The sequence below is a fragment of the Sceloporus occidentalis genome, unplaced genomic scaffold, assembly GCF_023333645.1.
Source record: "Sceloporus occidentalis isolate IW3139 unplaced genomic scaffold, rSceOcc1.0.p SCAF_189, whole genome shotgun sequence".
Taxonomy (NCBI): domain Eukaryota; kingdom Metazoa; phylum Chordata; class Lepidosauria; order Squamata; family Phrynosomatidae; genus Sceloporus; species Sceloporus occidentalis.
The window spans coordinates 1,247,977-1,270,631 of record NW_028317169.1 but is presented as its reverse complement, the minus strand read 5'-3'; the positions used below and the strand labels follow the sequence as shown (position 1 = coordinate 1,270,631).

The following is a 22,655-nucleotide window of genomic DNA, read 5'->3' as shown; positions in this document are numbered from 1 at the left end:
CTGCAGACCTAATACTTGGGCAGACACACCGATTTTACAGCTAACGAGCAATGAATGCTTTTCTGTAGGTAAATAGCACAGTGAAAGCTGCTTTTCCAAATCTTAATAACAAAACTGGCAGATATACCGTGTATGACAAAGTGAGAGTTACAAATTGACCAGTATTTTCAGACCGTCTGTTTTCAATCCCTTCTGCTGAGTCTTGTGGAGCTCACAGCAGTATTAGACAAGTTTTCCATGTGAACGGTTTGGCGGCCGACCATTCCTGAGATGGGAGGTTTCTCGGTGCTCGCAGCCCCCTTTAGACCAAGAATCTGCTGTTGGCAGGGTCCCAGTCTACAGAACTGGCCTTGTTTCCACAGCAGCATCTGCAGAAAATGTGTTTCTCCCCCTCTTACTGTCCCCTTTCGGAAATTTTGGTTTAAGAAAAAAAAACAAAAAAAAAATATTTAAATAATCACACTTTTTTTCTTTTTACGATACTAAGTAACGAATAAACATGTTACATAATATACTGTAATGCACTACTGAGAAAAGCTACGTACCAAGCTTGCTCAGGGACACGCAGGCATCCGTGAATATGGGTCCAGGCTATCAGCCGCCTATTGGAGTGTGAATCAGCGGTTTAAGCATACATTTTATGTGTTTTTATTACAGATATTTTATTACGTCCTCATTTCCATTATGCGTGACTTTGGATGGAAAATGTTAAATTTCATAAATTCAATATATTTGCCGTCTTAACCCGGCTACCCAGTGCTTTTATAGATACATTGCGTATAAATGATGCTTTTGGTTAGTTGAGCTGTTATGCAATACCCTCATAGTGAAACCACAGAACATAAAAATACTGAGATTTAGGCAGATTTTATATCAACATATAACTACTTTCTAACTTGCTTGTACAGAAAGTTGGAAGGTAATATTATGCTCAATATTTAGGTTTAGTTGGCCCTAACATACACACTTTTTTTTCATTATGATTTGGTTCTGTGTGTTTTGATTATATTCTCCCTGCTTGGCCAAAATGATCTAAAGCTGTAAAAACCATAGGGTCTATGTAAAACAAACTTACTATAAAAATCAATATTATCGTATTATAATCCATATTGATAGCGCAACAAAAGATATTTCTGTTCTCCCTATTGATGCAGCAGTGGGGGAATTGCATTAACTTGTGATCTGCGTAGGAGGAAAGATAGTTGTTTGCCACATTATTTTTACATGTAATGACTTCATTTGTATGACTTTTCTCTTGGATTTTAAACTTGGTTAATTCTGCATTGTGTAGATCTAGGCATTGTATCCAATGTAATCCTCCTTTTGTTGTTTGACTCATAGCTTGATGCTGGCAGGAACTTTCCAATTTCGGTCAAATAGTGGACGCATTCATATTAGCCAGCATTTTATTCAGATGATCTCAATAACCTTTCTGAATGAAAATCGGAAATTATTCACTTCACTGGTCTGGAATGAATTGTGCTCCAATCTGGAAAATTCATATTGATGATTAATTAGATTTTGAGAAAGGAAACCAAATACAAAAAGAATAAATCTGTATTTCTGAGGACCCTTTTACCTTATTTGCACCAATGACAGTTTCATTTTAATAAAGCATACATATATAATTGTAATCCCCCTTCCAATAGTCAAGTCGGCCCCTACTTCAAATGCCAGGGAGCACACAATTAAAATATTTAATAGAAACAATGCTACCGCCTTCCTGGCCTGTCCATTGAAAGTGATAATTCATAATCATTTCTGAATCCTTAATGCACGAGGTATACCCCCCACAAATCCATGTTACTGTATTCAAATATTGCCTAAAATGTATCTGTCTAGCATTTGTTGGCTGGCACATCGGCCATACCACCTGCAAATGTATGTCAATAAGATATTGTTTAAATCCTGCATGATGAAGAATGAAATGAGTGTTGGCCTTTTGTTTAGAACAATATTTTGTTAGAAGGGTTTAGAATTATCTTTTAAAATTAGAACAGAACTAGAATTCATTTACCGTGTCTTCCTTTCAGGTGGATGGAGGCCTGTCTGGGTGAGGAACTGCCACCAACCACTGAGCTAGAGGAAGGTCTGAGGAATGGAGTCTACCTTGCCAAGCTGGGGAACTTTTTCAGCCCTAAAGTGGTGTCCCTGAAGAAGATTTATGACCGGGAACAAACCAGATACAATGTAATTATTTTATTTATAGAGGTTATTTGAGTGAAAGTAATGGAATAGAATCACTTTGTCTCTTCAGTTGGCATGGCACTAGATACTCTGGGCTGTCTGACTGGCAGAAGGAAAATGTTTCTTAAGCCTATTTGTAAGGTCCAAGAGGCTGAATGGATAAAATATAAAGTTATAATGGGGTCCATTGTTTATTTCTTGAGAATAAATGATTAAGACTATAATGGGTTTGGAGAATAACTTCAGTTGGGGGAAAAGGCTAGCTCAAGTGGGACTAGCTCAAATGGGTCCAGCTGTGTAAGTAATCACTGACTAACAGGTCAAATGCATTTTTGGGATGTTGGCTTATGGTGACACATACTGACCTTTTGCTTGAGCAGAAGATCTAGTCCTTCAGTGTGTGGTCACCGACCAGATACACTTGCCAAGTTGCTGCAAGAGTTTAAGAGTGTGGTATGCTGACGCGTTTGTTCAGTTGATGTCTACATTTAGTGGCCTCTGGACAACTATGTTACACTTAATACTGGTCTTCCTGTCCCTTTCCATATTTCAGGCAACTGGTCTCCACTTCAGACACACAGACAATGTGATTCAGTGGCTCAATGCGATGTCCGAAATAGGTCTTCCAAAGGTACAATAACATAATACATTATAAGATATTTGAATGACTTGCTTGGAAGTGAACTGAGCATATATTGATGCTTCCATCCTTTACAGATCTTTTACCCAGAGACGACAGATATCTATGACAGGAAGAACATGCCTCGCTGTATATACTGCATCCATGCTTTAAGGTAAATATTTTCAATAAACTTGGTCTGTGAAACCGTCTGGAATACGTTTCAGCCATGTTCTGTCAAAGCAACTAAGCCTTGTTATAAAGCTGGACTGGAAGCCTGACTGGAATTCTGCAATGTAGCTTATCAGTTCTCCAACACGCGTTTACGTATAGCCTTCTGTGTTCCATATGTCCCTTAAGTTATGGAGCGCATGCTATTACGTCGCTATAACATATGTTTTATACCGAAATATACAGATTGCAAGAAGCTGTATTTATTGCTCTTTTTGGTGTTCTGTAGGAGCATTGAGTACTGATAGGATTAAAGGAACATGTGCTTATAGATGTATTTTAAATACTTACATTATTCATCAAGCATATTTTTATAACTGGGAAATGCTTCTAAAGACTGAGTTTGTAGATCCGGTGTTTCACTTACTGCTCGGATGTTCCTATGTTCTATATGCTGTAGCTGGATATTTGTCTTGTCCACACCTAATACATCTCGCTATGTACAAACATGTTCTCTGCTGAAATCACAGGAGCTAGATTTTCCCATTAAATGCAATATAGCATTTCATTTATTGCCTTTCCAATGTGATTGTGAGACATTAAGCAGGTTGCTGCAAAGAAGCGAGTCTCTGCTGTTAGCAAAATATCTCTGTGTCTCCTGCGTATCCTGTTGGAACTTGTTAGACTTTACAAGGCGCTCAGAGGGAGCGGCAGCCTGATAGGATATTACCCCAGATTATAGCACGGTGCCCTTTGGCTTTCTAGATTTTGATGGAATGTTCTATCACTCCAGAGATAACTTGATGCTTTTTAATTAAATTGGTCGACGTTGAGGTATATGCATCTGCAGGTCGGGCAACTTTAACCAATGCATGCTTTTGTTTGTGTTGTGTATTTAATACTCGCCTCTCCTTAGTTTATTCCATCTAAAGAAGAGACCTCTGATTTCCCAAAAACATATGTAAATGTTTTGTTATGTTGGCTCAATAAAAGGTATCCACTTCAACCCCGCAATTCAGTTATACTGTTTTCATGTTTTTTTTTTATACTGAGATTTAATAAATCACATGCAACATGAATGAGGGAACCCAGTGAAATACTCATTTTGATTAATTCTCTGATGAGGAAGATGATGGCAGTGAAGAAAAAAAAAAACACATTACACAAACTCTTCTACATTGAGAAGAAATGCTAATGATGACTTTCAGACCAGTCAACTAACTGTACATGTAATAACTATATATATATCTGTAGTCCTCCAGGCTAAAAAAACCATATCCTTTTGTCAATTTGACATTTTGGAGTATGTCACATGCAGTATTCTATTTATTATCAAATCAACATTTCTTCGTCTTCATTGTCGTCTCATGTGGTTCCAAACCCCAACAAGCACACATAGGCAAAAATATTAGATGCGTGTTAATAGGCAGAGCTGGGCAGCACTGATTATCCAGTAGTTGCTCAGCTCCAACTCTCATAATGCTCATCTCATAAAGAAATAAAGCTCAACCACTGGAAAATGAATGTCATATTACACTGATTTTTTAATGCAAGTGCTTTAATACTTATTTATATGCTGGTATTTGAAGGTCTAAAGAACCAAGGAGCAATAAATGAACAAAAACAACAAAATGCTTAACTGGCATATTGCTTTTCTTCTTTTAGAAAATAAGCCAATTTTTATGCTCCTTCTGTATTCTAGCTTGTACTTGTTTAAATTGGGCCTTGCTCCACAAATTCAAGACCTTTACGGGAAGGTAGAATTTACAGGTAAGAAGTTATTCTTCATTTCTGTTTGGTCATGTTTTTTATGTTTATTTTTATTAAATTTCTCTTCATTTCTGGTTTTATAGTATGAAGAGATAAAGAGCATATGTTTGGTTTTTGTTAATAGCCGAACTAAAAATGATTCCTTATTTTTCCCTAATTGTATGTAGACTTCCAGTTTTATTATTTTTTTTCTGGTTAATTAAGCCATGTGCTACATAGAAATGCCAATCACTGGCTATTTGATGGTTTTTCACTAAAGGGTTTGCAGGGTAGTTGCAGCTTCAAGTTTCTGATTACAATATGCCAGGTCCAGCAAACGTCTGGCCCAAGATGCGCCATGATGGCCCTGAATAGTGCATACTTAATGTGGTGAGATTTCCTTTCGTATTTCACAGATTGATCTATGCAATATGCAGGGACCAAAGTTCATGGGAACTGACCCTTAATGTAATTAAGCCAGGTAGTTGAAACTGCAACTCTCCTGCAGAACTCACTTGCAAGTTAATGCGTTAGAGCATAAACCTCTGTCTCTCACCTGTGCCTGCTAAGGAGGCAGGCATCTCATAAAGGGAAAAGGTCAAGATTCTCTGCAGAGAGGGGCAGGTGGACCAAAGGACTTCGGTAAAAGGAAAAAAAATGGAAAGACAGACGGGGATAGTGAGGCTTCATAACAATTCTAGTATAGGTGCATATATTTATTGTATCACAGCTTTAATAGGGAATGCAAGCAAAAATGTCTTATGCGGCTAATCCCTTCTCTGACCTTTTGTGAAACAATGGAGAGAAAGTGAAAAATCTTTAAATAGTAGCCAACATTCCCTACAGTTAGACTAAATGCTGGATGTACCACCAAGGATTCCAAGGGCTTTTCAGTAATGTAATATTTGTCTTCCTCACAGCTGAAGAGATTAACCTAATGAAGAGCGAGCTGGAGAAATATGGCATTCAGATGCCGGCCTTCGGTAAAATTGGAGGAATTTTGGCCAGTGAGCTGTCTGTGGATGAAGCCGCATGTGAGTACAGATTGTGAGATCCTGCTCTAATTATGGGGATAGGGCATCCTGAGTCTTCTAAAGATAAGGCACAGAGCTTCATAATATCACAATGTAGGATTCAGCATATGGTGAATTTTGTTCTCCTCTATGTGGGGCAGCTGTGATGAAAATATTGCTTGACATTATGGTGCAATCGGTTGTTAACTACAGTATATCTGACATTTCAGGATTTAACTTTTTTTCCCCCTATTAACCAGAAACTGAATCTCCATTGACGTATACAATATATCCTATATAATATAGAGCCATGCGTTGAGCTGACACTTATCGGGGCTTATCACTTGAAGATATGGCTAACACAAGTATTTAAAATAGTATTTAAATTTATTCAGTAGACTGGATGAAACAATTGTTTCCGAACATTATGAAAACTATATACCATATTTGCTCGATTATAAGACGAGAGTCTTATAATCGGGGTCGTCTTATAATCAGACCTCAAATAGGTCTGACTATGAGACGACTAAGATCCAGATCCCCCGCAGCTGCAGGGGACCTGGATCCTCCTGTCTCATCCCCCCCGCCCCACTTACTGGTACTTCTGAGTCCCCGGTGTGCAGCCGGTGCAGTGTGTAGATGTCTACGCGATTCGCGTAGACAACTTACACTGCAGCCGGAAGGAGGTGTGGTTAGCAGCGGGGGTTGTCTGCGTCCATTGCGCAGACCTTCCCCGATTGTCAGAGAGAATTCCCCGGTGCGGGGAATACATGACAGGGGACTCAGAAGCACCGGTAAGTTTGGGGGGGGAGTGTTAAATGGGGGGCATAAGGCAATTCTGGAGGCAGAGTGCTCTGTGAAATGCCTTTTAACCCCCTTAATGTCACTTTGCCTCCAGAAATGCCTTTTTAACGCTCTATACGCCACTCTGCCTCCTGAAATGCCTTAAACCTCCCTATATGCCACTCTGCCCCATAATATGCCAGAGTGGCATATAGGGGTATAAGGCATATCATGGGGCACAGTTGCATATAGGGGGTATAAGGCATTTCTGGGGCAGATGTGCATAACTGGGGGGGCAGGTTGGAAAATAGAAGGAAATAAAACCAAAATATTTTTCTCAATCATAGCTTTTATTAAAAAAATAGGTTACATGAATTAACATTTACTGGTAAAACTTTTTTCCTATAGGGTCGTCTTATATTCAGGCTTTTTCTTTTTTTCCTAAATTAATATTCAGATTTGGGGGGTCGTCTTATAATCAGGGTCGTCTTATAATCGAGCAGATACGGTAATTTTCTTATAAACTATCTTTTTATTTAGGCAGTAGTGGAAGGAAAATATGTAAATGATATAGATGATGTGGTAACTGTATTGGTATGATGGTATTTGGACACTGAGAAGTAATGGTGTTATGTGCTCGTTAGCAATGGATTTTCTTGAAGGTGCTTCAAGCTTGGTTTCATATGGGTAGGTACCAGTTTCCTGGAAGTAATCGGCATCATTAGATGCAAATGACTCTTTGATTGCATTAGAAAGTTGCCAAATGCCCAGATAAAAGCTTTTCGGGACATGTTAAAATGTTCCAGAAATCTAACTTCTGAAACACTCGTAAGATCAAAAATACTAAGGTGGCTGTTACAGACCATTACAATAATTTTGTTTGATGTGGCTGTAATTCTGATCATGTGGTATGGCAGTGGGGGGCCTCAGTCTCTTCCATACTAATTGATCATTGCATGATGATGATGTCGGTAGTCAACTGTGTAACAGTCCAGGCCATTGTCCATGATACTTACAGGGAAAAAAAAACGATGCAAGACTAGTCACCCCCCATAGGGTTTTGGGTTTTAGGTACCCTAAAAACAAAAAAGTGAAAACTTCTACAGCTACTCAGTGGGAGTACAGGTCCCTGTCAATTTGGCGGCAGCGATGGGATGTCCTTCCTTGCCTAGAGGACATTCAAACCACCACCGGGATCCCACCTCTATCACCAAATGTGACGGAGACCTGTACCCAACCAAGTAGCTCCTTCGTAGAGATATTCCTTGCTGCTGAAAGCTCAATTGCTCAAAGGATTAAGGACTAGTCGAGACTTAGTGTAGGGTGCAAACAGAAGAAGGTTTATTGAAAATAACACAGATATTTATACACAAACATAATCATATAACGAGTATAATCCCATCAGCTACCAGACAGCCCGGCGCCTACACACAGTTCTATGGTCAACAATTCCCACCCGGTTGTCACTATTTCGGGGTACAATACACATAAGCAGGAACAGGGCCAGAAGACTTTCCCTTATCGTCCAGGACAACGCAGAGCAGGGGGAAACCGGCCAACCGGGCATTACATGTGGGATGTCACAGTCCCCGTCTCTAAAACAAGTAATGGGAAGAATAATTATAACACACAGTGTAACACTGTGCACGGATGAGACCCCTCAGACCAATGGAGGTGCTTAATCCACGTTTATATGAGTCTTCATCTCATCAGAAGCCCCCATCTCATCAGAAGTATTTATCTCTAATTAAATGATTTGTTTGTTTACCCCATGCTGTGTTTGTTTTTAGTGCACGCAGCAGTGATTGTCATTAATGAAGCAATTGACAGAAGAGTTGCTGCCGATACCTTCACCGCACTTAAGAATCCCAATGCCATGCTTGTAAACCTTAACGAGTCCTCGGCCACTACTTATCAGGATACACTTTACCAAGCAAAGCAGCATAAAATGGAAAATGCAAGAAAAAGGGTAAGAGATTAAACACCAAAGGGCCGCCATGGGTGTCTTTCAGTGTTGTATTCTCCATTTGCATTATCTGATGGCAATTTTTCTGTTATTTTTTTTTTAGATGACAGCAGACAATGCAGGAGCTGAACGGGATGTTTATGAGGAACTTCTTACCCAGGCAGAGATCCAAGGCAACATTAACAAAGTGAATTGTAAGTGCTTGGGGATTGAATAACAGAGACATTCACCCTTATGTTGGCTAGAGTACTTAACATATCTAGGAGTTGTTTACTCCAGATAGCTGTCAATACACTGTGCCAGTATTATACACCTAATTTTTCTTGGAACCTTCTGTTTAATTTTGTGAGACGAGACACAGGACATTAGCTAACATCACACACATCCTTAAAGGTATACAATTTACCATGCCCACTCAATTTAGAATAAAATGCACAAAAATCCTCAAAATAAAACTGGAGTGCTGGATTGCACATTAGAACCGTGTAATGTGTTTCATGTGTCATCACTTACACAAATCTTATATTTACCCTGTAGCCTAATTATTCTCTTGTGTGATGCTAATTTGGTATGTGCCAAAGGGATGTGCAGAATGTTCATCCTTTTCCCATCCCATGCCTAAGGATGGAATGGTACCAAAAAAAACTGTCTGTAGTGTGGGACATGTAAAGGTTTCATCAGCTTTTATACATATTTTGCACCATTGACTTGTATAAATACTTGTTGAATTGCTTGGTGCATCTGGAGCATATTTTCTTTATCTCCTAGTAAAAGCAGCTCTAGAAAGGGTTGACCAGGCTTTGGAGAAGGAGAACCCACAACTGCTGTTTGAGGCTCTGAGTTTGCCTGCACTTTCACTTCGGGCATTACAGAGGGACAACTCGGACTGGTATCTGAAGCACCTTCAAAGTGAGAAGCTGCAGAAACAGGAGGTAAGCTGCTTCTACACAAAGCTGCCTCTATGTTTGTACGACAAAATAATGATAGGCTGTGAACTACATGGTCTATACAGCAATGTGTCAGATGCTGAAGCCATGCACACACACATACTCAGTGTGTGTGTGTGAGCGCGTGTGTGCGCATGGAGTGCAGAGCAAGGAGGCTGCGGATGTAGATTTGGGGGAAAAAATTATTTGATGTTTTTCCTATTAAAAAAACCCCACAAAAATAAAAAAATAGCAAGATATGCATGTTTAACCCTTTCAGAGATTTACTCTTCTGGTTAATACTGTGGGGGAAGGGGTACTAGAAACTTCTAGTCTGCCTGTTTTTCCTAATGTAAAGACTCAATCCTTAATCAGCAATTGGTTTGCGCTTAGGCATATGGCTATCCTGAATCTATCTGGTTCATGTTTAAATGCCCTCACTGTATTAGCCTCCTCCACCACTTCTGCTGGGAGGCTGTTCCATGTGTCTGCCACCCTCTCGGTAGAGGTTGCAGAAAAAGCCACACCACAGAAAAACAATACTATGTTTGGAACTTTTTTTAATTACAATATGCCAGCCCTGTCCTTTTCACCGAAATGCTCTGTTTTAGTGATCTGCCTAGTCCCAAAAGCACTTTTATAGGGAAACTGTAAGAAAGCAATTAACACCTCTGAGGTCTTGAAAAAGTTTGTATTGATGCATAGGTTATGTGCTAAGTTTAGTAACTCGGTGTTTCCCTGCTCTCTGATTTTCTTAAACACGTTTTCAAACAATCAGAAGAGTTGTCAGAGGTTATACTGGAGATTTGGGGGTGAAGTTGTTTGTTTCACACAGAGCTCCAAAGCATTCCCGGACGTAGGGTATCTTTTATAATCTGATAATTCTGAAGAATAAATGAGCTACTTGAAATTCCTTCCTTCCTCTTAAGTGGCCTTTCATTTTTAAATAAAACAAAAGTAAAAAGTGATTGAATTCCTATTTTGCAATTCAGTTTGCCATCAAAATGACCAATATATACATTTAACCCATTTGTCATAGACGGGTTGTACACAATCCAGGCATTGTTCTATCCTGCATTGCGGTTAGTGTTACAAGTATTTCTGTGAAGGATCATCTTTAATTACACTTAGATTATTAGTAAAACTTTTTATAGTTTGAGATTCCTTTTTGCTACCTTCTCATGGCCTGATTGGAAGAGTTAAAACATACTAGCGATCTTGTATCATATTTTACCTATAATGCAGACTATAAAGCTAAATCAACAGACCCTATATCCTGTCTGATGTATTTACTGAAACTGAAGAGTATTCAGTTTACGTGTTTTCCATAAAAAGAAACGTCTGCTGTGATGTAAAGAAATTCAGCATTATCTTTGTCTATTGTGTTCTGGATGACATAGTCTTTTATCACAGATGCGTTAACATTAGGCTCAGGTGGCAGGTAGTTACAGGTTGTGCAATTTAAAGCTTTAAACAGGTGGTTTACTGGAGGGGGCAGGGATACTCCGGTGGGTAGTCTTGACATGCACAATTAAATAAGAAGCCCACACCCCCTGACTAATTTAACGATGGATTTGCTTTAGGCTTTATGTAGGATAGTGGTGTATTTTTAAAGGCAGACATTTCAAGTGCCTGTTATTTTAGGTCTTGGAGTTAAATGGTAGTTGACCCCCTTCTCTTATTTCTGATGTTTGTTTGGGACAAGGTTTAAGGGTTAAATTCAGAGAGGTCCCTATGTTAGAGCCTGCTGGGGACAAAAAATACTATTGACTGCTCCCTAGAGTCAAGCTACTCCTGGGAAACTCACTGGCAACTCGGACCTGGAACCTTTCCATGACCTGAGCTTCAAAATTGAACACTGTTCATTGAAGGCTCAATGCTGGGAAAGCCAAGGCTGCTTGGTATAGTTTGTGGCACTCTGACCAAAGCTGGTGTTAAATGCACTTCATTTGCCCACTGCTCCCTTTTTGGTTCCCGACATAATACATAAAACATAAGGTTTTATCTCAATGACTGTATTCAGTGACTCAATGATAAAGTTGAGTTGTGTAGCTTTCTGGTCACCCAAGGCAGATTTTCAGCAGGATAACCCAAGTCTTTTTATGGACAAGCTATCACAGGCTGCAGGTGGTGAGTCCAGCTACAGATTCACATCCCCTTAGCATGTATCAGAGCTCTGTGAACATTGAACATTAGCATACAAACATAGAAGGTTACCCTATACAAAGAAGGGCAGAACTGAATGACCTGGAACCATTTATTTTAGAAAATCACCTCTGGCCATCCCCGCACAAATAGTGCCTGCCATTCCACTGTTGAGGAGGTCCGGCTGCCCTCTCTTATGATGTAGTCCTGAATACATTCAACAGTATACAAATATATAATCTCAATGCCATTAGAATGTTTAAATACTTTTCTGTTCCTTCTCTCATGGCTTTCTGTAGCATATGGGATCTCCTGATATGCTTTTCTTTCTTCCCTCTGTGATGTGTGCAGAACAAACACTGTTACAGCCTATGCTCAGGAACAGATGTTCTGTTTTTGTAGCCACCATTGATGCTTAAGACCTTTGCCGATACAATCACCATCGCCTCGTGTTTTTGTGAGTGGCGTGAACGTGTAATGTGTGCCTGACTGCAACTACTATATCTATCCTTCTACCGTGTGATTCAAACCAGGCATGTCCACCATTGCGTGTACCAAAGGGCGTGGACCTGCTTGCATACCCGCAGACACATGTAAGGCTCCTGTATGTGCAGTTATAAATAGGTTTTTGCACATTACAAAAGACTGTACTGTATTTTGAGAGCTGGAATCTGGGTGTGTGTTTTGAGAGGGTGAATGAAAGACATTGCTGTAGTTGGCTTTAACTCCTCGAGCACCAGAGTCCTGGTGTATGCATACATATAATGTGTGTGTGTGTGTGTGTGTGTGTGTGTGTGTTTTCTTTGCTCACTTCATCTTTTTAAAAACTTGCCTCTGGAGCACATATTAGTTGCCCATTTTAAATGATTTTGGTGAGAATGTTGTGTGTAAATTGTTGTGCTATATAGATCAGAGTATCAATCCAATCCACAAAATAAATGTTGGAATTAACATGTTACTTTATGCAAATGCTGTACTGGAAATTAATTTGCATGTAGATGCGCCACACTTATGTCCGACATGTTTTATATTTTTTTTAAATTATAATTATAAATTATATTTTTATATTATATAATATGAAAGATTTTGGAAAATACCTACATACCATTGCAGCTTTCTTGAACATGAACATACAACTTTCATAACCCTTATTTGAGTTTGGCTGTCTAAAAGAAGATAAAAATTCCAGATTGTTGAATGTCCCGTTCATGTATTTTTCTAGGGGTGGTGGGTAAAGTTGCACGATCTGCCTCAGTAGACCTCTTGTCCTGTATTTACTAGGGAGCTCAAGCATGAATCAACCCTGTTTTCTATATATTGTCGAAGACCAGACAATTATTGATTTAGGTTTGAGGCTTTACATAAGGAAGAATTGGACAGACTTGATTATATGCTACGCTTCTTTTAACCATTCTACTCCTGTTAGAGTGGTGGGCCTTTTGTAGCCTTCATTTCTGATCCCATTGTGTATTTGTGTATGAAATTTGTGACTTGACCTTCAGCGGACTAAGGATTTGTGTAATGTATAAAGTGAATAAAGAGGCAAATGTGATAATTAACCTTATTTGCATGTGCCTACCCAGAATCCCTTGTGGTTGTGAAAGCACCATGAGATTTCTGAGGGAAAAACAAGCCTCCCGGCTTGTCTGGTGTCTGTAGATGAGTGTTTAATAATACTTCTACTACCCCTTAAATTTAAGTAGAAGGGTTTCCATCACCTTTTACCCACCATAACTTATGTAATTGTAAAACTTTCAGAATGGCCTGATGGGACCTCTGCAGAAGGAAGAGTTACAAGCTGGGGTTGATGCAGCAAACGGTTCAGCTCAGCAGTTCCAGAGGAGTAAGTAGCTTTGTGTTTAAATATTGTGTGTGTGTGTGTAGTAGGGAGGGATAAGGCAGGAATGAGTCAGTTTAGTCGGCTTTAGTCATCGCCTGGTCGGCCTTCCTGACTATTCCACTCATGGCACTTCTCCAGGTGTGTGCCAGTAGGCAGCCTGCATTAGCACGTCAGTAAAACAATGCTTCCTTGTTTTATCTCCAAAGCCATCTGCTTGGGTTCTTATCAAGAACAGTCTGGCTACTACTGTTTCAACAATTTTTTCAGGAAGAGCTTTCAATAAAAAAATAATAAAAATGTCTTATAACAGACTTTAAAATAATGGAAAAAAAATAGTAAAAGGTGCAAAGTATCCACAAAATGCAGTCATTTTGATTAAGATATACTCTTATAAATAATCCCAAGCTACTCTCCGTGTGAGTCTGTTTTGTAGATCTGATATGCGCTCATGTATTTTTGATATGTATATTATTTGATTGGATGCACCGAGAAACCATCCTGCTTTAATGACTGGTGCAACATGAAAAACATTCATGAAATGCCATTAGATGGGTAATGTTATATTAAAGTGTTTTGATAATGGCATTAGGTTTTGGCATCCTGTAAGCAGAGATCCACATGGTACCACGTTTATGCACTTTGTAAGTGATGGCACACTCTCTGGTGCTAATTCGATAAACCAAGAAAATATATTTACTGTGAAAGTAACTATAGCGCTGAGATGCTCACAACACCTGCGATTTACTTAGTAATAAAACGGTTTTGTAATTTACCTACTGGTATCCTAGAGATTTAATATCATCCTCAAGCAGAATTTGGAATGCCTGGTTTAATGACTTCAATGAAATGAGCGTTTGTTTCTTTACCTCTTTTTATTATTTAAAGAATTGGAGCACGCAGTAGAATGTATCTTAGTGAAAAATGTTACCTTTGCTTCCATTATCTGTTCTCGTTCAGGGCTGGCTGCGGTGCTTCGGATAAATAATGCTATCCGGAAAGGTGTTGCGGAAGAGACTGTGCAAGAGCTGATGAACCCTGATGCTCAGCTGCCGGAGGTGTACCCATTTGCTCAGAATCTTTATCAGAACGAGCTGGCAACATTACAACAACAAAGTCCAGAGGTGAGATTCTGAAGGCAGTAAAATGGCTGGCTGTATGGCTTCTCTTCTTCCAAATATCACTTAACCCCTTCAATCCCAGGGGGGTTTTGGTACCTCAAAGCCCGGAGCAATTTTGCAATTTTTGCGCTGTGTCGGTTCAGCGATGATTCTCTTTTCCTGTGAATAGTGTACCCATATAAACTATATATTGTTTTTTCAAGGAGAGATAGAGCTTTCTTTTGATACCATAGTTGGATGATTAGCTGAAGATTTAGAATTAAAAATTTAGTAAAAACTAGCAAAAATTTGAAAAAAAAATCTGTTTTTTTTACATTTTCCCTCTGAATCCTCACAAAATTAGGTAGAGACAGAAAATTCCATCCAGATTTATCAATTCAGGTGTCCTGACTTCAAAAATACCTAATTTATATAGATTTTCCATATTTTCCCAGCACATATAGGCAACATATACTATAAGGTGTACATTACTTTATACAAAAACGTAAAATTTTTACATTAGGTATGATGGGACTGCAACTCTAATTTTAAACAAATAAAACAAAAACACCCACAAAGGTATATATTTCTGTAAAGCAGACAACCCAGGCTATCCTATCAGGGGTATTTGGGCATTCTACATGCAGGTATTTGGCCACCAATCACTGTCAAAGGTGGCCACAGAAATTAGTTCCTGCACTTTTTTCACCAACGCGTCTTAGTATTTTGTAGTATTCTTAGGATTTTTTGTACAGGGTATGTGTTACGGCAGAGAAGTCTATCCTAAATTGTTCAGCCGCCTCTCCTGATTACGGAAATACCCCACATGCCTAGTTTTTTGTGGCTTTCTGGACATTACAGGGCACAAACGGGACCATGCGCGTTATAGATTCCAAACGTGAAATTTTCAGATTTTGCTTTAGTAGACCTATGTTTCATTTGGGGCGATGCCGGCTTCTGCTGCCAGGGGGGAGTCCAGGCTGTCAAAAGTGTGTTGTGTTTTTTTGTGATTTTGGGGACAATGTGGCTTTTGCCCCCCCCCCATAACACAACAACATATCATAACCGCCACACCTTTTCTTCAGTTCCTATCCTGTTGTGTGTGTGTGATATATATACGCATGAAGGTATGGACAGTTTGTAATAAGAATAATATGTATTTAATGAACAATATCAAAGGTTGACAATACTAAATCAATTTGTTATAATGCTTTAATATCAATGTTCTCAAATTACAAACAAAACCTGACGCGTTTCACCAGTTGGGGATCCTCAAAAAAAAAAATAAATGCTGTCCAGCTAGTTCACTTTCTGTTACTGACTTTGTCTGTAGCAAACCCTTGGGAGTCCTAAATGATGTAGTGATAGACTCCCAGTGTTAGTAGGGTAAAGTACCAGTGAAAGTAATGAACTGTAGACAGAGAGTTGTGAAGTGGACAAAAGGTAATATAAATTCATCAAAGACTTCTCTGGGATGAGAGAATTAGGGACCGTATCAGTCCAATTTTCATCTCTTGCCCTGTTCTATAAGCACCTCTCAGATCCAAGCTAAAGGGAAATTATGCCAAAAAAATAACTGGAGGTTAGATGCAGTTAATTAATGCATATGCTTTTGTTTTTAATGCATACAGCAGTTAGCAGCTGTCGTACAAAGGCTAATAGATCAAAAGAAACACTTTTTAATTTGTTAGATGTATGTGTGTTGGCACTCAATCTTTTCTTTTTTATCTGGTAGGGTAACCTTACTCACCCAGAACTTCTAGTTGCTGTAGAGATGCTATCCTCTGTGGCTCTCATGAACAGAGCTCTGGATACAGGTGATGTCAATACGGTCTCGAGGCAGCTGACCAACGCGGTAACTGGACTAATGGATGTGGAGGATGAGAATTTGCAAAGGTTTGTATGAAGCTAATGGGAATTTGGCTTTCTTTTCCCTGTTGATCTTGTACATACTGGTGAAACCCCTGGTTTTCAGTTGCCTAGTTTGTAGATGGTTGCTATGCTGAATCATTTTTTAACAGCTCTGTTAGCCTGCTGTCTTAAGACTTAAGCTTTAGGCTTTATCTTTGTAGTATACGGGGCTGTATTTGGCACCCCCTCCCACATTAAAATGTAAAAAACACTCACAAAAATGTAATGTGTGCAGGAATAGATTTCCCTGCTTTATCACAGCATTTCTCCTGCCTTTCTGCACCACCAGGACTACATGATGTATGTAGTAGGGGACACACAAATGACACTCTCCAGAGTCCAGTTAGCTAGCAGTGAACTGGACACCTGTGCTCAGCGTGTTACCCAGGACACTCAATGTTCACCTCTTTGCAGCAGACGCACATAGACATGCGAGTCTGTGATGCAGCGGCAGGAATGGAGGTCAACTCCTTGAGGCTGTAGGCAGATACACCTCTAGAAATCACATGGCCTCAGTGCCCCGAGCCTCCCCCACTTAACTAAGTAACATGTCCTACAGTGTCACCTTTGCCCTTACGCAGCCTATCAGGGACGGCTTTGCCCCCAAACTGCTTGTTAGTATTCTTCAACAGCTTGTCTGTGTCATCTTTCCCAAACAGTGTATCAATGCCCCTGAACAGCTTGTCTGTGCTGCCTTACTACCAAACAGCTTGTCAGTGCCCCAAACAGCCTACCTCTGCCATGTTCGCTCCCAAACAGCCTGCCGTTTCCCTTGCCCGCACCACTTACCTGCAGGACTGGTGTATCTCTCTTCCTCCATGCTGTGTGCATACTGATCCAGCATAGAGGAAGAGGGTGGCCCTTTCAGCACATGGGGTCACGTGACAACTATTGTCACCCCCCCTCTAAAGTACGCCACTTGTAGTATGCATTCTGATACAATTAATTTTTTGTTTGTAGGTACATCGATGAACTGATCAGACTTAAACATCAGGCACGGGAAGAAGGAACTGAGTTTATTACATGGAATGATATTCAAGGATGTGTGAACCACATTAATAACATGGTACATGAGGAGCATGCCAGTAAGTCCTGTTACCTTACCTTTTCACCTATTCCAGTATGTCACATGTGTAATTGCCAGTGCATGTCTTTTTTTGTTCCACCAGTGGTAGTCCATTCACTGAAACCATCTATATAACTAAATTTAAATTACTATAAAAGTAGATGAAAATCACACATAATCGGGTATATTGTAGCATTTCATAGTTATCTAAAAGATTACATTAAAGAAGACAGCATTTTTCTTCTTTTATACATTTTTGTGATGTGTGCACTATATCAAACAATTTGCTGATGTTATTCAGTCTCTTCTTATTCGGGTGATGAGCTGTGCTTGAATTTTGCAGCAGCTTGGTTTCTACAGATCAGGAATCAGTCGGGAATGGTATATAATCTGCAGGCCAATTAGTGCCAGTTTGGCTGCCGCCAGTGTGTCAGTGATAATTGCATGACTTTGTAGAAGATGCCCTAACAAGTAGGATCATGTCACATCCGTAAAACTCTTGGGCATCATAGAGACAGGACTGCCACAACACTGTAAATGTTTCAGAGATTGTCTGGTATTCGAGGCTACTCTTTTATATTGGATAGATAAATACATTTTGCTTTGCTCAAAATGTTCTTATCGTTAACTACTCTATACAAGTATACAAGCTTTTAAGATGAATCGGTAAAATATTTGACTCAGCCCTTGGCTACCTCTTCTGCACATATTGTGATAATATATTAACTGCATGTGTGCCTTGTACCCTTTCCATCACTTTAGGGATTTTAGCCATTGGGGTCATTAATGAAGCTTTGGATGAGGGCGACGCCAAGAAGACATTGCAAGCTTTACAGCTACCAGCAGCAAAGTTAGAAGGAGTGGACCCAAATGTCGCCCAACATTACCAGGATACATTAGTCCGAGCAAAAAGAGAAAAAGCCCAGGTACGCTTAAGATCTTGGATTGAACTCGAGCTGAAACAGGAGAGAAAATTATCTTAGATTTTTTTTAATATTGTTGTGTGTTAAGAGATACATTGCTAAATCGCAAGTGGCAGATGATTCAAGGTGAGATAGAATAGTTTATCCCACCGGCTTCACTGTGTGCCTGTAAGAGTCACACCAGATTCTCATGCAAACCGTTCTGAGCTTTTCTGAAAATTGCATAATTAAATGTCTTTTTTGTTTTTGTGTGTGGTGGAAATGGCATGTGACTCAAAAACTTTGCATTGTTAGAAACACAATCGCATATATTTCCACCTTCCCTGTTTTAGCATTTTTGTCTCTTGTAAGATGCATGGCCAAAGGTTTATGTCTGTGAACGTAGTCCCCTCGCGCCCCTCTGCGGGGAATATCTCATCAAAGTCTTTGCCGTTTAGGCTAGGGGTTGACTGGGGTTGACTGGCGTTGTGTCTGTTACACTGTTGATCTGTGGTTTTTATTACATTTAATTGTGAGGACAAACACAGCCAAGTTGCTCTTAATTGCTGTCATATCTGATCAGAAATGTATACTCACAAAATGCCAGTGGCTAGATATTTATAGTTTATGGCTGCTGACAGCACGCATCAATGAATTCAACGGTTTGTGCTTTTTTTTTTTTTTTTTTTTTAGTTCAGCAACTTCAGATGATGTCAAGAGTGATTGTTTCAAATGTCTCAACTCACACATATATATATATATATATATATATAACGCGGTTTAATGGCTGTCTACCTAGCCTTCTCTTTCCAATTGGTTATTTTGTGGGAAAATGATCTATTAAGTATCTCCTTTTAGGTATCTGAACATGTTCAACAAATTCATATAGGTGGTAATGATTCATGCAAAAGACAATTTGGAGCAAGTAGTATTCCTGCCCCCAGCCAATCAGTGGCAGAAAAATGCTCCCATTTAATTCAATAAGAGAGCTCTCTGCGCATGTGTATAGGGGATCTTGGTAGTGCCCCTGGAACTTTTGTGCAAGCCAGGGCTGTAGCAGTGGGTATAGGATATGTGCGCAGTGGCAAGCAGGATATATGTATAGCCGAACACATCTCTAAAAAGCCAAGGAGTGTGTGTATGTGTGTGTGTCAAATTCATAGGGGACCGCGTTACTGCACGTAATGACTGGAATGTCTTTTTTTAATATATTTATTTTTTCAGATTTGCAATATGGAGTCATATTTGCCCCGTTATCACTGACTTCACCACAGACCACTGCCACATGCTTGGGTTAGAAGTAGTTGACATCTCAGACTATTTTATTGAGAAGGATACTAAAACACGCCAGCATGGATCATATAATGCTATAAATACAATGCAAAAAAAATATAACAATATTAACATAATTCTTTGGAAGCGCAAAACCAAATCTAATACCCAGCATGAACTGAATAGCTATTTAATTAAAAACTATTACTAAAGAAGGCTCATTAATAATGTTAGGGTTAGCGTTCCTTTTAAAGTGGCAGTACAAAAAAAATATTGAATGAGTGGTAGTTTACTCCTAAATACAGCAGACTTTACTTAGTGATGGTCTGTTTCCCAGACATTGGCGTGTACATCTCCCCAGAGCTGAGACCTGGGAGCAGCTGTCCGGCTTGCCATCACGGCACTGATCTAGACAGGCTAACATGGCTTCTGCTGAGCCACCTGGTGATGTTACATTAGCCTCCCGGCACGGCTCAAGCCTAAGCCCTGCCACGGGAAACCTGGAGTTACTGTTATATAAATTGATAAAGGAATGGTTAAGTTAAAAAAAAAAAAAATATCCTACCTCTTCAATTCCATTAATTTCTATTCTACGTAGACAATCTTTAGAAATGTGTTTTGGTCTTGCCAAGTGATTGCTACAATGTGTGTCCGCAGAGTGTAACATTTCTTCTCTTTATTGCCTAAGTGGCATTGCAGCATTTCAACTTTTTAAGGCAATATCACACATTAGAGAGACGGCCAGTCCTTCGCGTGTAATCACCAAAGAGTTAAACTTCCCAGCCATATCACACGTTGGCTCCGGCGGGGTGTATGTGAATTTGTACAGGAACTGAATGCTAGTCCAAGCATTTCCTCCTGCTGATGAGCCGGGGCGTAATAACAATTTCTTTTAACTGAGCTCAGGGGCTGCCCGGCTAGGCTGCTGATCTCACTTCAGTAAAATTGCCTTATTTAGTCATGCGTTTTGAAGCACATTTTACAAAACACTGGGTAATTTTAGATATGACAACAGTTTAAAAAAAAAAATAAAGCAAAAACTTATTTTAAACACACTATGTAAATATATTATCACAGCTCAGCATTCCTTTTTTCATATATTTTTTTTTGGTTTGCAAGATGACTTTAATGCAACATTTTATTTTCCTGTTGTAATTATACATATTCATATATTTACGGAGTATAATACCCTTAAATGTGTGTATTCCTTAACTCTACTGTTTGATTTTTTTGGCAATTGCCTTGTGAATGTTTGACTGACTGTGTAAGGTGTTTTTAGATAGATCTACCTTACCGTACTGCAAAGGATTTAATATAAAATGTATTTTTATTTTATAAAATCGGAAGTGATTTTGGCTTATGTGGCTTACATTTGGCTATTCTAGGTGTAATATATTCTTAGACCGAATAGGGTATACAGTATTACGGCCATGTATTTCCTTATGTGGATAATTTCATACTCTTTCTACAATGCAAAGTAAACCCACAGCTTCCTGTTTCAAAAAAAAAAAAAGCAGTAGCCATGAGATGTGTCATCTATACTGGGAAAACATATCTTGTGTAAAACCATTTACTGGTAAATAGAATTAAACATCTGCAGCTCTGATATTAATAAATGATACTTTTTAATATGTTTTTCATATTTAAAGAGGCAATAAAGTGCCCCCTGGCAGCCTCACCAGAAAGAATGCATGTTATGCATTGTTAAAAAAAAAACTTAAAAGAAACCTTAGGGAGAAGATGCAGCTCCCCTTCTCCTCTGTGATCCAACGATTCTCAGCACTCGCTCAACGAACATTCCGGGCAGGGGTCTGAAGAAACCCCTGGGAAAAAAACAGTGGCACAAAACCTCAAGCCTGAAACTGCAGCTTCTCCATAAGGTGTAAGGCATTCACTGTTCAGAAGGAAACACTAGAGTGTCCCTTTAAACCTTTTCTGCCATGAAATGCTTCCATTAAATGAGGTCTATATGATAAATATAGCACTTATATATATTAGACATTAGTCTTTAAATACATAAACACTGATAGAAACAACTCTTACAACTTCTCTTGGGCTTTTAGGCCTATGTCCATCCATACTACTTTAATACTATACTAGTTGGCAATGGCCATTAACCTTTCCTCTCTACTGATTCAAAGCAATAGTCTTACTGCATTTCACTCCCCCCCCACATTGCCATAAGGTTTGCTGTCGTTTGACTATAGCTTATAGCTTTAGGCTGCTTTTCTTAACCCCTTAATGACAAAGCCTGTACATGTACAGGCTCAAAATGCATTGTTTTCAATGGGTTTAGGGACCGCCCATTGTCCTTAAGGGGTTAAACACGGTCTGTGTATAGCTCTTGTCTGACCACCGCTGGGAAAAAATCTTGAGGAAGAAAGTTGCAGTCAACATTGATTAATGACCTGCAAAAGTTAATGGGCTTTTATATGGAAACCAAACTGAAATCAATGTGTTTGTTGTCTAGAATACAAAATAAGCACAAGAACATAACAATACAAGCTTTTCTGTATATACCCACAAATTATTAAAACATACGTAAATATCTGCCCATCCAAAAACATTGTCATAATCTTATGGCTCATTTAGTGTGTTTAAATTTAAAAAAAACAAAACACATCTAGGTTGAAGATCTAGATTTTGGTATTTAAAGAGGCTTAGTAGAAAACCAGCTGCCCTCATGTGTCCACATATATTTCTCATAATAGTAATAACAATAAAATCACATTACGTGATGTTAGAATATGATGTAAATAGGTAGATTTAAAAAAAAAATACCTATAATACTTTACAGGTTTTGGTGAAGAGATGTCTCCTTTAACCAAAGATTCCTATGGGAAATAGAACTGCATTAAAATTGGTGGTGGTGGGGGGGGGTGTTACAGCATTTTACCATTCTCCTCTTCAGTTTTTAGATGGAGCACCATAAATTAATGAATACAGTATGCACATGATATCAAACTAAAATGAGAATTAAAAAAAAATTTAAAATCTAGACTTCTTTC

General features: G+C 39.1%; 1 protein-coding gene across 2 annotated transcripts in view; it reads left to right on the top strand.

The window, feature by feature from the left end:
• The window catches only part of LOC149278439 (ras GTPase-activating-like protein IQGAP1), a 57,802-nt gene that overhangs the window by 12,216 nt on the left and 22,931 nt on the right, over positions 1–22,655 (top strand). For both annotated transcript variants that reach the window (XM_089501952.1, XM_089501953.1), the window contains exons 2-14: positions 2,034–2,190; positions 2,741–2,818; positions 2,905–2,981; positions 4,680–4,747; positions 5,647–5,760; positions 8,313–8,491; positions 8,592–8,682; positions 9,257–9,420; positions 13,318–13,402; positions 14,357–14,520; positions 16,232–16,392; positions 17,368–17,492; positions 18,236–18,399. In XM_089501952.1, the coding sequence (XP_089358078.1) occupies positions 2,034–2,190; positions 2,741–2,818; positions 2,905–2,981; positions 4,680–4,747; positions 5,647–5,760; positions 8,313–8,491; positions 8,592–8,682; positions 9,257–9,420; positions 13,318–13,402; positions 14,357–14,520; positions 16,232–16,392; positions 17,368–17,492; positions 18,236–18,399 (1,627 nt within the window). The remainder of the gene's footprint in view (positions 1–2,033; positions 2,191–2,740; positions 2,819–2,904; positions 2,982–4,679; positions 4,748–5,646; positions 5,761–8,312; positions 8,492–8,591; positions 8,683–9,256; positions 9,421–13,317; positions 13,403–14,356; positions 14,521–16,231; positions 16,393–17,367; positions 17,493–18,235; positions 18,400–22,655) is intronic.